This window comes from Erythrolamprus reginae, chromosome 2, assembly GCF_031021105.1.
Source record: "Erythrolamprus reginae isolate rEryReg1 chromosome 2, rEryReg1.hap1, whole genome shotgun sequence".
Taxonomy (NCBI): Eukaryota; Metazoa; Chordata; class Lepidosauria; order Squamata; family Dipsadidae; genus Erythrolamprus; species Erythrolamprus reginae.
The window spans coordinates 21678223-21695023 of NC_091951.1; the positions used below are offsets into that span (position 1 = coordinate 21678223).

General features: G+C 40.6%; 1 protein-coding gene across 1 annotated transcript in view; it reads left to right on the forward strand.

The window, feature by feature from the left end:
- Positions 1 to 362: 362 nt before the first annotated feature.
- LOC139159240 (zinc finger protein 850-like) overlaps positions 363 to 16801 on the forward strand; it is a 38452-nt gene continuing 22013 nt past the window's right edge. The window contains exons 1-2 of the mRNA XM_070736587.1: positions 363 to 1622; positions 14400 to 16128. Coding sequence (XP_070592688.1) covers positions 1142 to 1622; positions 14400 to 16128 — 2210 coding nt within the window. The 5' untranslated portion in view covers positions 363 to 1141. The remainder of the gene's footprint in view (positions 1623 to 14399; positions 16129 to 16801) is intronic.

The window sequence follows — 16801 nt, forward strand, 5'->3', positions numbered from 1 at the left end:
TCGCCACCGGCATGGGGGGCTTGCCAGCACCCCCCCGGACCCCCAATCCAGGTTTGGGGGGCTGCTAGGAAGCCCCCCATGCCGGCGGCGATGTTTTAAAACAGCCACGTGGCTTCGCAACTGAGTCCCGAAGACAAACGTCAAAGGTGAACTTCCGCGTTTGTCTTCGGGACTCATTGGGAAGCGGCGCGGCTGTTTTAAAACGTCGCCGCCGGCATGGGGGGCTTGCCAGCACCCCCCCGGACCCCCAACAGCATTGGGGCATTTTTTATTTTTTCATTGTAATGTATACTTTTTTTATTTTTTCAAATGATTTCTAATTATTTTATAAACAAAGTTCTACTTTTCTTTACAGACAAAGAGGATGGCAATAAGAGCACTTGGAACAATTGTAAATCACACGCAACATTGAAAAGGGAAGAAAATCAAGCAAAAAATCAAAATATTTTCAATTTCTTTTGGAAAACCATACAATTCTCATCCTCTTCCAGGGAACATCAAGAAAGATTTCAAGCTCGAATAAGCAGATTATGCAGAACTCAAGGATACGTTACATCGTTTTTCCTCCATCAGCAAAAAAGGGGGATATCTGGAAGTCAACTGAGATGAAAAGGAAGAAAATGTGAGGAAGAAAATGGCTTGAATAAAAGCACCACTAAACAAGGCATTGTGGATATTTTTGATGAACTCAGCTGTAGAAAACAAGAGATTGCAAATCACAGCTGTATATACATTGAGGAGCTAGACAGGAGAAGAGGCATGGACACTATCTCAATGTAGCAAAAATTGGTCAGAACATTTCCCTTGTGATTCTTGGAACAAACTACACAAAAGGGAAGCCAGAAAAGAACCCATGATGTGTTAAGTCTTTAGTGAACGTGGCAACATGGTGGTACGCCAGAAGACACACATGAGCGTGGAAACATATGACTGTGCAGATTGTGTGAAGATTTCATTAGAAATTCTCAGGTCATGAGATACTAAAGGATGCAAACACAAGAATAACACCATTTGAATATCCTTTCTGTGAGGAAAATTTCAAATAGAGAATTCCAGTCTAGTGAAGCACCCAAAGCTCACAAAAAAGAGAAAACATTTGAATGTGATGACTGTGTAAAATAACACAGTCACAATTTCAGTCATGAAACACCAGAGGACTCACACAGGAGAGAAACTGTTTGAATGCCCTGACTGTGGGAAAACTTTTAGTCGCAGTTCCAACCTGGTGCAACACCAGAGGACTCATTCAGGAGAGAAACCATTTGAATGTCCTGACTGTGGGAAAACTTTTAGTGTGAACTCCAAACTGGTGCAACACCAGAGGATTCACACAGGAGAGAAACCCTTTGAATGTCCTGACTGTGGGAAAAATTTTAATCAGAGTTCCCACCTGGTGACACACCAGAGGACGCACACAGGAGAGAAACCATTTGAATGTCCAGACTGTGGGAAAACTTTTAGTGTGAACTCCAAACTGGTGCAACACCAGAGGATTCACACAGGAGAGAAACCCTTTGAATGTCCTGACTGTGGGAAAACTTTTAGTCGCAGTTCCAACCTGGTGCAACACCAGAGGACTCATTCAGGAGAGAAACCCTTTGAATGTCCTGACTGTGGGAAAAGTTTTAATCAGAGTTCCCACCTGGTGAGACACCAGAGGACGCACACAGGAGAGAAACTCTTTGAATGTCCTGACTGTGGGAAAAGTTTTAGTGATAATTCCAGCCAGGTGAGACACCAGAGGATTCACACAGGAGAGAAACCCTTTGAATGTCCTGATTGTGGGGAAAGTTTTTTTCAGAGTTCTGGGCTGGTGAGACACCAGAGGATTCACACAGGAGAGAAACCCTTTGAATGTCCTGACTGTGGGAAAGGTTTTAGTCAGAGTTTTGGACTGGTGACACACCGGAGGACTCACTCAGGAGAGAAACCCTTTGAATGTCCTGACTGTGGGAAAAGTTTTAGTGATAATTCCAGCCTAGTGAGACACCAGAGGATTCACACAGGAGAGAAACCCTTTGAATGTCCTGATTGTGGGAAACGTTTTTTTCAGAGTTCTGGACTGGTGAGACACCAGAGGATTCACACAGGAGAGAAACCCTTTGAATTCCCTGACTGTGGGAAAGGTTTTAGTCAGAGTTCCCACCTGGTGACACACCGGAGGACACACTCAGGAGAGAAACCCTTTGAATGTCCTGACTGTGGGAAAAGTTTTAGTGAGAATTCCAAACTGGTGCAACACCAGAGGACTCACACAGGAGAGAAACCGTTTGAATGCCCTGACTGTGGGAAAGGTTTTAGTCAGAGTTCCCACCTGGTGACACACCGGAGGACTCACTCAGGAGAGAAACCCTTTGAATGTCCTGACTGTGGGAAAAGTTTTAGTGAGAATTCCAAACTGGTGCAACACCAGAGGACTCACACAGGAGAGAAACCCTTTGAATGCCCTGACTGTGGGAAAGGTTTTATTAATAATTCCAACCTGGTGCAACACCAGAGGACTCACACAGGAGAGAAACCCTTTGAATGCCCTGACTGTGGGAAAGGTTTTAGTCAGAGTTCCCATCTGGTGACACACCGGAGGATTCACTCAGGAGAGAAGCCCTTTGAATGTCCTGACTGTGGGAAAAGTTTTAGTGAGAATTTCAAACTGGTGCAACACCGGAGGACTCACACAGGAGAGAAACCCTTTGAATGTCCTTACTGTGGGAAACGTTTTAGTCAGAGTTCCGGACTGGTGCGACACCAGAGGATTCACACAGGAGAGAAACCGTTTGAATATCCTGAGTGTGGGGAAAGTTTTAGTCAGAATTGGAGCCTGGTGGAACACCAGAGGATTCACACAGGAGAGAAACCGTTTCAATATCCTGAGTGTGGGAAAGGTTTTAGTTATAATTCCAGCCTGGTGAGACACCAGCAGACTCACACCATTGAGAAATCTTTGAAATATTAATTCTGCAGTCATTACTTCAAGCATAAATCATCCTTTATTGTACACAAGGAAATTCACATGAGGCGACATTTCAAGTGTTTAGGGAAGTCTTGAATTTCATTTATTAACTCCCATTGAAAATGTAGGTGGGAAATTGATAGATAGTGAATTAATGGCACAGGAATTTTTCGAGGAATTTATGGTAGAAGAAAGATCTGAATTAGAAAGTAAAAGCCAAGAACAACCCTTAATGGACTTAGAAAGCGGAAATGAAGGAACTTCCAAAGATAAAGAACAGGAACAAGAAGGAGTTCTCACTAGTGCGTAGAAAGAAAACAGAATAAACAGAAGACAACTAAGTGGGAATGGAAAGTACGGTGAAGCTACTTTCAATCAATGTAAATAGTTTGAGTTCACATACCAAACAAAAATGAATATTTAACAAACTACAAGAACAAATCTTGAATATTATTTGTTTACAAGTTGTATACATTCCACAACAAAATGAAAAACGACTAGAAAATAATAAGCTAGGAAGAGTATTTACAGCCTTATCACACAACAAAAAAAGAGTTTGCAATATATGTGAAAAAAAGGACTAGATGCCCAAAAAATTTATGCTGATAAAAAAGGAAGAATTTTAATAATCTCGGTCCCAATTTTTAATATACAAATTACACTAGTAGTTATGTATGCGCCAAACAAAAATCAAAAAGCTTTTTAAAAAAAAGTACATCAGAAATTGGTAGAATTAGAAGTTGAGCATATTTGTGTAATTGGGGATTTTAATGGTATAATTGATGCTGTTAAAGACTACAAAGGTGTAAATAAAAATGTATACAAAAAAAAAGAAAGTGCTTCCAAAAACATTCCACCAAATGTGTGAAGAATTAAGCATGAGAGATTGTTGGAGAATGAGAAATAAAGATAAGAGAGAATATACATTTTACTCCAGAGTTGGTCTAGAATAGACTTGGTTTGGGCTAATTGTAAAGTAGAAAATTTAATAAATTCCATTAAAATAGATATTAACGAATGGGCAAAATGTAAAAATCTTTTGGAAAAGTGAAGGTAGAAAAAATAAAAGATGGATGCTGAATTTGCAATTATTGAAAGATCAAGAATATATAGATTGGATTGTAAAAGAAATGGAGTTATTTCTTAAAGAAAATAATTATCAAGAAACTTCTCTACAGAATCTATGGGACACAGCTAAGGCATACCAGAGAGGGTTAACAATAGCCTATACATTCAGAAAAAATAAAGAAAAAAGACAATGTAAAAATGAATTAATATGTTAACTGAAAAATTTAGAAAAAGAATCTCAGGATGATCCGGGAAACCAAACTACAAGACAACAAATTGAGCTAATTAAACATAAATTATAATTATTGGATCAGGAAAAGGTAGTAAGGAAATTAAGAGCTGCAAAACAAGATTAATTTTAAAACGCGAACAGAGCAGGTAGATGGTTATAAATTGAGGAAAGAAAAGGAAAAAAGATCAATTCAACAGTTCACAGACAAGAATAAAATATTACACCACCTATTAGAAAAAAAGAAAGAAATAGCATTAGAATACAGTGTTCCCTCGATTTTCGCGGGTTCGAACTTCGCGAAAAGTCTATACCACGGTTTTTCAAATATATTAATTAAAAAATATTTCACGGGGTTTTTCCCTATACCACGGTTTTTCCCGCCCGATGATGTCATATGTCATCGTCAAACTTTCGTATGCCTTTAATAAATATTTTTTAAAATAAGCTTTAATTAGTAAACATGGTGAGTAATAATGTAAATGTTTGCTAAGGTAATGGGAAATTGCAATTTAGGGGTTTAAAGTGTTAAGGGAAGGTTTGTGATACTGTCCATAGCCAAAAATAGTGTATTTACTTCCGCATCTCTACTTCGCAGAAATTCAACTTTCGCGGGCGGTCTCGGAACGCATCCCCTGCCAAAATCGAGGGAACACTGTATTATAAACAACTATATGATAAAGACAACATTAGAGAAGAAGATATATTAAAATATTTAGAAGACTCAAAAATTAAGCCAACAAGTAAAGAAGATAAAGAAATGTTAAACAAAAACAAAGAAATAACTAAGGAAGAGTTAGAACATGTTATCATGAAACAGAATAATAACTAAATCGCTGGACCGGATGAATTTCCAATTGAATTTTATAAAGCAACGGTACATATAATAGGAGATTTATTATTAGGAATTTACAAAAACATGTTAAAAAATGTCATGTATCCCTTATCATGGCAAGAAGCCAATATAACATTGATACATAAAGAAGGTGCAGATCTAGATCAGATTAAAAACTATAGACTGATATCTTTGCTAAATGCCGATTACAAACTATACATGTCAATTATAGTAGAGAGACTGAAAAATATACTAAATAAGACAATTCATCCAGATCAGAATGGTTTTCTGCCTGATAGACAAATAAGATACAACACTAGAGTAGTTTGAACATGTTAGAGTATTATGAAAGCTATAGCGATAAAGAATTTGCAAGGCTGCAGCCAAGGCTCTTGACCGGATTGCGCCGTTGCAACCTCTCTGCGGCACTAGACCCCGTACAGCTCCATTGTTCAATGAGGACCTCAGGGAGTTGAAATGTCAGAAGAGACGTCTAGAGAAGCGATGGAGGAAGAGTAAGTCCGAATCCGATCAAACACTTGTAAGAGCTCTTGTTAAGACTTACAAAGTGGCGCTCAAGGTGACAAGATGTGCGTATCATGCCGCCTGAATTGCATCAGTGGAATCCCGCCCGACCGCTCTGTTTAGGGTGACCCACTCCCTTCATAACCAGGGGGGAGTTGGGGAGCCCTTGCAGAGCAGTGCCGAGGATTTTAACACGTTTTTCTCTGATAAAATCACTCAGATCCAAGCGGACCTCGACTCTGATTGGATAACAGAGTCAACTGACAACAAGTCAGTCGAGGTGACTGGGGCCCGTACTTGTCCATCTTTCTGGGAAGAGTTTGATCTGGTGACACCTGATGAAGTGGACAAGACCATTGGAGCTGTGAGTTCTGCCACCTGTTTACTGGATCCGTGTCCCTCCTGGCTGGTCTTGGCCAGCAGGGAGGTGACATGGAACTGGATCCAGGAGATCGTCATTGCTTCTTTGGGGAGTGGGTCCTTTCCGGCTCCCTACAAGGAGGCACTTTTGCGCCCCCTCCTCAAGAAGCCTTCCCTGGACACAGCCATTCTTAACAACTATCATCCAGTCTCCAACCTTCCCTTCATGGGGAAGGTTGTTGAGAAGGTGATGGCGCTCCAGCTCCAACAGTCCTTGGAAGAAGCCGATTATCTAGGCCCTCAGCAGTCAGGATTCAGGCCCGGCTACAGCACAGAAATTGCTTTGGTTGCTTTGATGGATGATCTCTGGTGGGCCCGGGACGGTTTATCCTCTGTCCTGGTGCTTCTCGACCTCTCAGCGGCATTTGACACCATCGACCATGGTATCCTTCTGCATCGGCTGGAGGGGTTGGGAGTGGGAAGCACTGTTCTTCAGTGGTTCTCCTCCTACCTCTCCAGTCGATCGCAATCAGTGTTAGTGGGGCGTCAGAGGTCGACCTCTAGGCCTCTCCCTTGTGGAGTGCCTCAGGGGTCAGTCCTCTCCCCCCTGCTATTTAATATCTACATGAAACCGCTGGGTGAGATCATCCAAGGGCATGGGGTGAGGTAACATCAGTACGCGGACGATACCCAGTTGTACATCTCCACCCCATGTACAGTCAATGAGGCAGTGGATGTGATGTGCCTGGAGGCTGTTGGGGTCTGGATGGATGTCAACAGACTCAAACTCAACCCTGATAAAACGGAGTGGCTGTGGGTTTTGCCTCCCAAGGATAATTCCATCTGTCCGTCCATTACCCTGGGGGGGGGGAATCATTGACCCCCTCAGAGAAGGTCTGCAACTTGGGCATCCTCCTCGATCCACAGCTCACATTACAGAAACATCTTTCAGCTGTGGTGAAGGGGGCGTTTGCCCAGGTTCGCATGGTGCACCAGTTGCGGCCCTATTTGGACCGGGAGTCACTGCTCACAGTCACTCATGCCATCATCATGTCGAGGCTCGACTACTGTAATGCTCTCTACATGGGGCTACCTTTCAAGAGTGTTCGGAAACTTCAAATCGTGCAGAATGCGGCTGCAAGATCTATCGTGGGGCTTCCAAGATTTGCCCACGTTTCGCCAACACTCCGCCACCTGCACTGGTTGCCGATCAGTTTCCGGTCACAATTCAAAGTGTTTGTAATGACCTATAAAGCCCTACATGGCATCAGACCAGAATACCTCCGGGACTGCGTTCTGTCGCACGAATTCCAGCGGCCAATCAAGTCCCACAGTGTTGGCCTTTTCCGGGTTCTATCGACTAAGCAATGCTGTTTGGCGGGACCCAGGGGAAGAGCCTTCTCTGTGGCGGCCCCGACCCTTTGGAACCAGCTCCCCCAAGAGATCAGAATTGCCCCCACCCTCCTTGCCTTTCGTAAGCTCCTTAAAACCCACCTCTGTCGTCGAGCATGGGGGAATTGAGATATTCCCCTCCCCCAGGCCTAAACAATTTATGCATGGTATGTTTGTGTGGATGTCTTGCTTTTTAATAAGGGGTTTTTAGTTACTTTAATATTAGATTTGTCATATATTGTTTATTGTTGTGAGCCGCCCCGAGTCTATGGAGAGGGGCAGCATACAAATCTAACAAATAAATAAATAAATAAATAAATAAAATGTTGTTTTTAGATGCTGAAAAAGCCTTTGATAATTTAAATTGGGACTTTAAAAAAAATTAATAAAAGGTATGGAATTTGGATCCAATTTTGAAAATATGATAAACAATATATACTCTAAACAAAAGGCAAGGATCTTAGTTAATGGAGATTTGACGGATACATTTGATATTAGGAAGGGAGTGAGACAAGGGTGCCCGCTCTCCCCTTTCATTTTTATATTGTCAATTGAAATTTTATTAAATCAAATTAGGATGAATCATCAAATACAAGGAACCAAGGTCAAAAAACAAGTTTATAAAATACAGGCATTCGCAGACGAATTAGTCTTCTTTTTAGAAGATCCAATTAATTCAATGATACATTTATTAAAAGAATTGGAATCATATGGAAGGGTAGTTGGTCTTAAAATAAATAGGAATAAAACCAAGATACTAACTAAAAACTGCAACCAAGACCAAACCATAACATTAATGGAGAAAACTGTATTTCAAATAGGAAAAAAAATAAGTATTTAGGACTTTGGCTCTCATCTAGATATTCGTCTTTAAAAGAATTAAATTTTTTAAAACTTTTATATAGAACCAAAGAAGACTTAGAAAAATGGTCCATATAAAATCCCAGCCTAGTGAATAATGTTTAAATTTATTTGGCATAACAAAAAAACAAGAATAAGTATAAAAGCACTGCAGGATTCGAGACTGAGAGGAGAATTTTCTCTTCCGAACTTAAAATTATATTATCAGGCGACAATATTACTGTGGATTAAAGAATGGATTAAATTGGGCAGCAATAGAATTTTAGCAATGGAGGGACATAATATTAGTGAGGGATGGCAGGCACACCTGTGGGGAAAAGAGCATATTAAACACTCACAATTTAGACAACACCAGATATGGAATATCTTACTTGAACATTTATTATTTTTATTATTATTATTTATTGGATTTGTATGCCGCCCCTCCGCAGACTAGAAAAGTAAGGAATAAACACTATAGAGAAGTGCCTAGATGGTTATCTACATTGGAAGCCTAAATACATCTGAATATAATTAATAAAAACCAAATTAAAACATATGAAGAACTCTTATATTCCATGGGATTTTTTAAATCTAGAGAAAAACTCAAAAGTGAAGGCCTGGAGTTAGATTGGTTACCATATTTTCAGGTACAAAGCAGATATTAAAAAAGACCTAGTTGAATTTGGAATATGTAAAAAACCTAGTGAAATAGATAAAATCTTAACAGGATCAGATAAAAAATTTATTATGTACAATTATTTACTAAATTCTGAAAATACAGAGGAAGTAGTTAAACATAATATGATAGCATGGATGACAAATTTTGGTTATTCTATCCAGTTAGACGATTAGGAAAAATTATGGAAAATTAATTATAAGATGACATTGTCGGTATCGTATAAAGAAAATTTACATAAGATGTTTTATCGGTGGCATTATGCTCCGTTTAGCCAAAATTCATCCAAACATAAGTGCTGGAAATGCAAATCTGGCATAGGTATATATTATCATATTTGCTGGTTATGTCCGGAAGCAGAAAAAGTTTGGTCTAGGATTCAAAACTGGTGGAAAGAAATGTTAAATTATCAATTGGAAATGAAACCGGAAATGTATCTTTTGGGAATAATTAGAGGACAGCATAGTAAGCAATACTATTTGATAATACATATATTAACATCAGCCAGGTTGGTGTTTGCTCAAACTTGGAAAAAGGAAAATACGTGTGTATACCAAATGAAGAAATGGTGATTAGGAAAATACTAGATTGTGCTAAATTAAGCAAATTAACATATGAATTACAGAATAAACACAATAAAGACTACTACACAGTTTGGGGGGAAATACATAGTTGGATAGAAAAGAAAAAAGAATTGAACTAACATTTAAGAAAAAGAATGAATCAATGGAAACAGAATTGTAAAGTATTAAGCTAATTCTTTTTGTTTTTTTATATATTTGAAAGTTTGTATGTCTGGTTTTGTTTGTTCATTATTAAAAAAAAATAAAATAAAAATTATTTAAAAAAGGAGAGCAATTGATTATTGGAATTTTGGCCTGATTTAGTTTATTCTCACATTTCTCAGGATTAAATTTATAGGTGGAGAGAAAAGGAAAGTGGAAAATGGCCTCACTCGCATAACATTGACAGGTTTAATATGTCTTGTAAGATTTTTTAAATCTCTGCTAGTAATCTATCTGGTTCTGGGATCTTGTTATTATTATTTTTTGTCTTTTTACCACCTCCATCAACTCCATCATTGTTATTTTTTCATTATATATATATTTAATATTCTCAGGCACTATTAGTAATTTAGCTCTTCCCAAATCATCTTTTACTTTGACATTTTTTCTTTATCATATAATTTTTCATTAAATTCTTCAATTATTTTTTAATCTCATTTTAAAATGTATACATCCTTTCTCATCTCCTAATTATCAATTTCTTCTTTTTCAAAATATAGGCTAACTATTTTCCACTTTTTTGGGCATTTTTAAAAAAGTTAAACTTTTACCTGCATCTACATGGAGGGCTTTATGCACTGGAATACCACAAGGCTCTGTTTTAGGCCCAGTACTCTTCAACATTTTCATCAATGACTTGGAGGAGGGGACAAATTTGCAAATGACACCAAACTCACAGGAATAACCAAATCTCCAGAAGATAGGTTCAAATACAGAAGGATCTTGACTGATTTGAACATTGGGCACTATCAAATAAAATGAAATACAATGGTGAAAAAAAATAGGTTCTACATTTAGGCAAGAAAAGCAAAATTCACAGGTACAGTCTATGTGATACATTGCTCAACAGTAGTAACTGTGATGGATCTTGGAGTCCTAGTGGGCAACCATGTAAATATGAGCCAGCAGTGTGCAGCAGCTGCCAAAAAAGCCAATATGGTTCTAGGTTGCATTAAGAGAGGGATAGAATCAATATCACGTGAAGTGTTAATACCACTTTATAATGCCTTGGTAAGCCCACACTTGGAATATGGCATTTAGTTTTGGTCACTACGATGCAAAAAGGATGTTGAGACTCTAGAAAAAGTGCTGAGAAGAGCAACAAAAATGATTGGCACTGGAGACTGAAACATATAAAGAACCATTGCAAGAACTGGGTATGTCCAGTTTAATGAAAAAGAGAAGAGAAGAGTAACAACAATGATTAGGGGACTAGGGGCTGAAACATATGAATAGAATAGCATAGAATAGCATAGCACAGCATAGCATAGAGTTCTTTATTGGCCAGGTGTGATTGCACACACAAACGTTTGTCTTTGGTGCATATGAAAAATGGTTGCTGTAACTGGGTATGTCTAGTTTAATGAAAAGAAGGACCAGGGGAGACATGATAGCAGTGTTCCAAAATTTCAGGGGTTGCCACAAAACAGAAGGAGTCAAGCTATTCTCCAAAGCAGTGTTTTTCAACCAGTGTGCCGCGGCACACTAGTGTGCCGTGGGACATGGTCAGGTGTGCCGCGAAGCTCAGAGAGAGAGAGAAAGAAAGAGAGAGAGAAAGAAAGAGAAAGCAAGAGAGAGAAAGAAAGAAAGAAAGCAAGAGAGAGAAAGAGCGAGCGAGAGAGAGAGAAAGAGAACAAGATAGAGAGAGAGAGAAAGCAAGAGAGAGAGAAAGAGAACAAGAGAAAGAAAGCAAGAGAGAGAGAGAAAGAGAGGGAGGGAAGGAGAGAGAGAGAAAGACATAGAGGGAGGTATGGAGGGAGAGAGAAAGAGAGCAAAAAAGAGGAAGGAAGGAAGAGAAAGAAAGAGGGATGGAGAGAGAGAAAGAAAGAGGAAGGCAGGGAGAGAAAGAGGGAGAGAGAAATAGAGCAAAAGGGAGGAAGAGAGAGAATTTTTTTGTCCAAACTTTATTTAGCCACCCCACCCCACCCCACTCAATGTGCCCCAGGGTTTCGTAAATGTAAAAAATGTGCCGCGGCTCAAAAAAGGTTGAAAATCACTGCTCCAAAGCACCTGAAGGTAGAACAAGGAAGCAATGGATGGGAACTAAACAAGGAGAGAAGTAACTTAGAACTAAGAAATTTTCTGGCAGTTAGAACAATTATTCAGTAGAACAGCTTGCCTCCAGAAGCTGTGAATGTTCCAACACTGGAAGTTTTTAAGCAGATGTTGTATAACCATTTGTCTGAAATAGTGTACAGTAGTACCTCGTGATACAAAACCCTTGTCATACGAACTTTTTGAGATATGAACCCAGGGTTGGGAATTTTTTTGCCTCTTCTTACAAACTTTTTTCGTCTTACGAACCTGCTGCCCCGGACTCCGAACCCGGAAGTTCGGCAAAAGTTCGGGTTCGGCGTTCGGGTTTGGGAAAACGTCGAGAAGCGCCGCCGCCCGGCTGTCACCTTTGCAGAAGAGCTGTGGAGGTGTCAGCCAGTTGGAGGCTCAAATGGAGGTGGCGAATCCCAATAGGGAATTCCAGGAGCGGAGCTTTGACGTCATGGACATGTCCTTCCTGGCCGGCTGAAACGTGGACTCCAGGAAGGACATCTTCGTGACGTCAAAGCTCCGCCCCTGGAATTCCATATTGGGATTCCCCACCTCCGTTTGAGCCTCCCGACCAGCCGACAGCTCCACAGCTCTTCTTGAAAGGTGACAGCCGGGCAGCGGCGCTTCTCGGCGGCCTCCAGAACCCGAATGCCGAACCCGAACTTTTACTGAACTTCCGGGTTCGGCTGTTTCGAGAGGTGACAGCTGAGCGGTGGCACCCAGCGGAGCACCGTTTTTGCGTTGTTGTTTTTTGCTTGCATGCATTAATCAGTTTTACATTGTTCCCTATGGGAAACATTGTTTCGTCTTATGAACTTTTCGTCTTACAAACCTCCTCCTGGAACCAATTAAGTTCGTAAGACGAGGTATCACTTTAGTAGAGATTCCTGCCTAAGCAGGGGGATGGTCTAAAAGACCTCCAGGATCCATTCCAACTCTCTTGTTTTTATTGTTGTTGTTATTTTAAGTCTGGTTGTCAGTTAGCCATTTAGTTTGATGGGTATTTTCTTTTGCTTTTTTACAAATCCTTTTGGAAACATTTCTTCTACCATATATAGGCTATCACTCTCTTTTTCCTCGTTTGCTCTCTTCCGTAGCTTCTTCGCAGGCGATGAAAGCTTAGGCTGACAGGTAGCTTCCAGCCGACTGGGCGTCCCTTGGCGGAGCACTAGCTTCCTCTGCTGGCGCTGGGAAAAGGCTGAACTGCCCCACTCCTGGCTTTGTGCAGGTCTCCGGGAAGGGCTGTTTTACCCTTCTGCTCCTGACTTGGTTCAGCCGCGGCCGCCCTAGCCAGTGAACTTCCAGGGTCTCCGGCTGCTTAGCTCCTCTCGATGCAGCTCAGCCGAACAAAACCTCCCAGAAGAGAATCCCGGCGGGGGCGGAAAGCAAATAGGAAATTCTGGGTGGTGACAGTCACAAGGCAGGGGAATCCCCGGGGCAGTAAGAGAGCACATGCGCTGTAATAGACCACACACACCTGGGCTCGGGTTCGTAAGGTGAAAATGGTTCTTAAGACAAGGCAAACAAATCTTAAACTCTGGGTTCATATCACAAAAAGTTCGTATGAAGAGGTGTTTGTAAGACGAGGTATCACTGTAATATATATATATTTCTTTTTTCAAATAATATCTAATTATTTTATAAACAATTAAAGTTCTCCTTTTCTTTGAATCTTATAGACAAAGAGGATGGCAATAAGAGCACTCGGGACAATTGTAAATAACAAGCAACATTGAAAAGGGAGGAAAATCAAACAAAAAATCAAAATATTTTCCATTTTTTAAAGAAAATCATACAATTCTCCTCCTCTTCCAGAAGCTGTTAGACAAGAGAGAGAAAATCAAGAAACATTTCAAGCTTGAATGACCAGATTATTCAGAACTCAAGGATACGTTACATGGTTTTTCTTCCATTAGCAAAAAAGGGAGATATCTGGAAGTCAGTTGAGATGAAAAGGTCAATAATAAAGCCATGTAGAGCACGCAGGAATGCAGGCCTCTCCCTGTGAGGAAGAAAATGGCCTGAATGAAACCACCACTAAACAAGGCATTGTCCATATTTTTGATTAACTCAGCTTTGGAAAAATTGCAAATATTTTGTGGAAAAACAAGAGACTGCAAATCACAGCTGTTTATACATTGAGGAGCTAGACAGGAGAAGAGCCATGCACACTATCTCAGTGTAGCAAAAATTGGTCAGAACATTTCCCTTGTGATTCTTGGAACCAACTACACAAGAGAGAAGCCACAAAAGAACCCCAATGTGTTAAGTCTTTAGTGAGCATGGCAACATGGTGGTACACCAGAAGACATACATGAGGGTGGAAACATATGACTATGCAGATTTTGTGAACATTTCATTAGAAATTCTCAGGACATGAGATACTAAAGGATGCACACACAGGAACAATACCATTTGAATATCCTTTCTGCAAGGAAAATTTCAAAGAGAGAATTCCAGTCTTCTGAAGCACCCAAGACTTGCAAAAAGGAGAAAACATTAGAATGTACTGACTGTGTAAAAAAACCCAGTCACAATTTCAGTCATGAAACACCAGAGGACTCACACAGGAGAGAAACCCTTTGAATGCCCTGACTCTGGGAAAAGTTTTAGTGATAATTCCAGACTGGTGAGACACCAGAGGACTCACACAGGAGAGAAACCCTTTGAATGTCCTGACTGTGGGAAAGGTTTTAGTCAGAGTTCCCACTTGGTGCAACACCAGAGGACTCACACAGGAGAGAAACCCTTTGAATGTCCTGACTGTGGGAAAGGTTTTAGTCAGACTTCCCACCTTGTGACACACCGTAGGACTCACTCAGGAGAGAAACCCTTTGAATGTCTTGACTGTGGGAAAAGTTTTAGTCAGAATTCCAAACTGGTGCGACACCAGAGGACTCACACAGGAGAGAAACCCTTTGAATGTCTTGACTGTGGGAAACGTTTTAGTCAGACTTACAACCTGGTGCAACACCAGGTGACTCACAAAGGAGAGAAACTGTTTGAATGTCCTGACTGTGGGAAAAGATTTAGTCAGAGGTCTGGACTAGTGAGACACCAGAGGACTCACACAGGAGAGAAACCCTTTGAATGTCCTGATTGTGGGCAAGATTTTAGTCATAATTCCAGCCTGGTGCAACACCAAAGGATTCACACAGGAGAGAAACCCTTTGAATGTCCTGACTGTGGGAAAAGTTTTAGTGATAATTCCAGCCTCGTGATACACCAGAGGACTCACACAAAGGAGAAACCTTTTGAATGTCCTGACTGCGGGAAAAATTTTAGTCAGAGTTCCCACCTGGTGGTACACCTGAGGACTCACACTGCAGAGAAACCCTTTGAATGCCCTGACTGTGGGAAAGGTTTTAGTCAGAGGTCCCACTTGGTGCAACACCAGAGGACTCACACAGGAGAGAAACCCTTTGAATGCCCTGACTGTGGGAAAGGTTTTAGTCATAATTTCAACCTGGTACAGCACCAGAGATCTCACACAGGTGAGAAACCCTTTGAATGCCCTGACTGTGGGAAAGGTTTTAGTCAAAGTTCCCACCTGGTAGAACACCAGAGGACTCATACAGGAGAGAAACCCTTTGAATGTTCTGACTGTGGAAAAAGATTTAGTTGCACTTCCAGTCTGGTGCAACACCAGAGGACTCACACAGGAGAGAAACCCTTTGAATGTTCTGATTGTGGGAAACGATTTAGTTGCAGTTCCCACCGTGTTCAACACCAGAGGACTCACACAGGAGACAAACCCTTTGAATGTTCTGATTGTGGGAAAAGATTTAGTCAAAATTCCAGCCTGGTGAAACACCAGAGGACACACACAGGAGAGAAACCCATTGAATGTCCTGACTGTGGGGAATGTTTTAGTCAGAGTTCCCAACTGATGAGACACCAGAGGACTCACAAAGGACAGAAATCGTTTGAATGTCCTGACTGTGGGAAAAGTTTTAGTCAGAGTTCCCACCTGGTAGAACACCAGAGGACTCATACAGGAGAGAAACCCTTTGAATGTTCTGACTGTGGAAAAAGATTTAGTTGCCGTTCCCACCTGGTTCAACACCGGAGGACTCACACAGGTGAGAAACCCTTTGAATGCCCTGACTGTGGGAAAGGATTTCGTCAAAGTTCCCACCTGGTATCACACCGGAGGACTCACACAGGAGAGAAACCCTTTGAATGTCCTTACTGTGGGAAACGTTTTAGTGATAATTCCAGCCTTGTGCAACACCAGAGGAATCACACAGGAGAGAAACCATTTGAATGTTCTGATTGTGGGAAAATATTTAGTTGCAGTTCCCACCTTGTGCAACACCAGAGGACTCACACAGGAGAGAAACCGTTTGAATGTCCTGACTCTGGGAAAAGTTTTAGTCAAATTCCCATCTGGTGGAACGCCAGAGGACTCATACAGGAGTGAAGCCCTTTGAATGTTCTGACTGTGGAAAATTATTTAGTTGCAGTTCCAGCCTGGTGAAACACCAGTGGGACTCACACAGGAGAGAAACCGTTTTAATGTCCTGACTGTGGGAAAAGTTTTAGCGAGAATTCCAAACTGGTGCAACACCAGAGGACTCACACATGAGAGAATCCATTTGAATGTCCTTTTTATGGGAAAGTTTTAGTTATAATTCCAGCCTGGTGAGACACCAGCAGACTCACACAATTGAGAAATCTTTGAAATGTCCAATCTGTGGACATTACCTCAAGCATAAATCATCCCTTATTGCACACAAGGAAATTCACATGAGGCAACATTTCAAAAGTTTAGAGAAGTCTTGATTTTCATTGATGAACTCCCATTGAAAATGTAGGTGAATAATTGATTGTTGGAGTTTTGGCCTGATTTAGTTTATTCAAAGTTCAATTCCAGAGCTATGGTAAAACTAACTAAAAATTGAAATGTTACGATCATTGGCTAGGTCTTGAGAATCTAATCAAAAAACAATTTTAATTTATATACATTTATAGCATGTCTAGGTTAAGAAAAAAAGTTTTTGTTTTTTATCTTGAAATATTTACCCTTTGCAGTGTAAACAAGCCCTATATATTTCCAGTTTTTTTCTTCTTTTACATAGCCAGCTATACC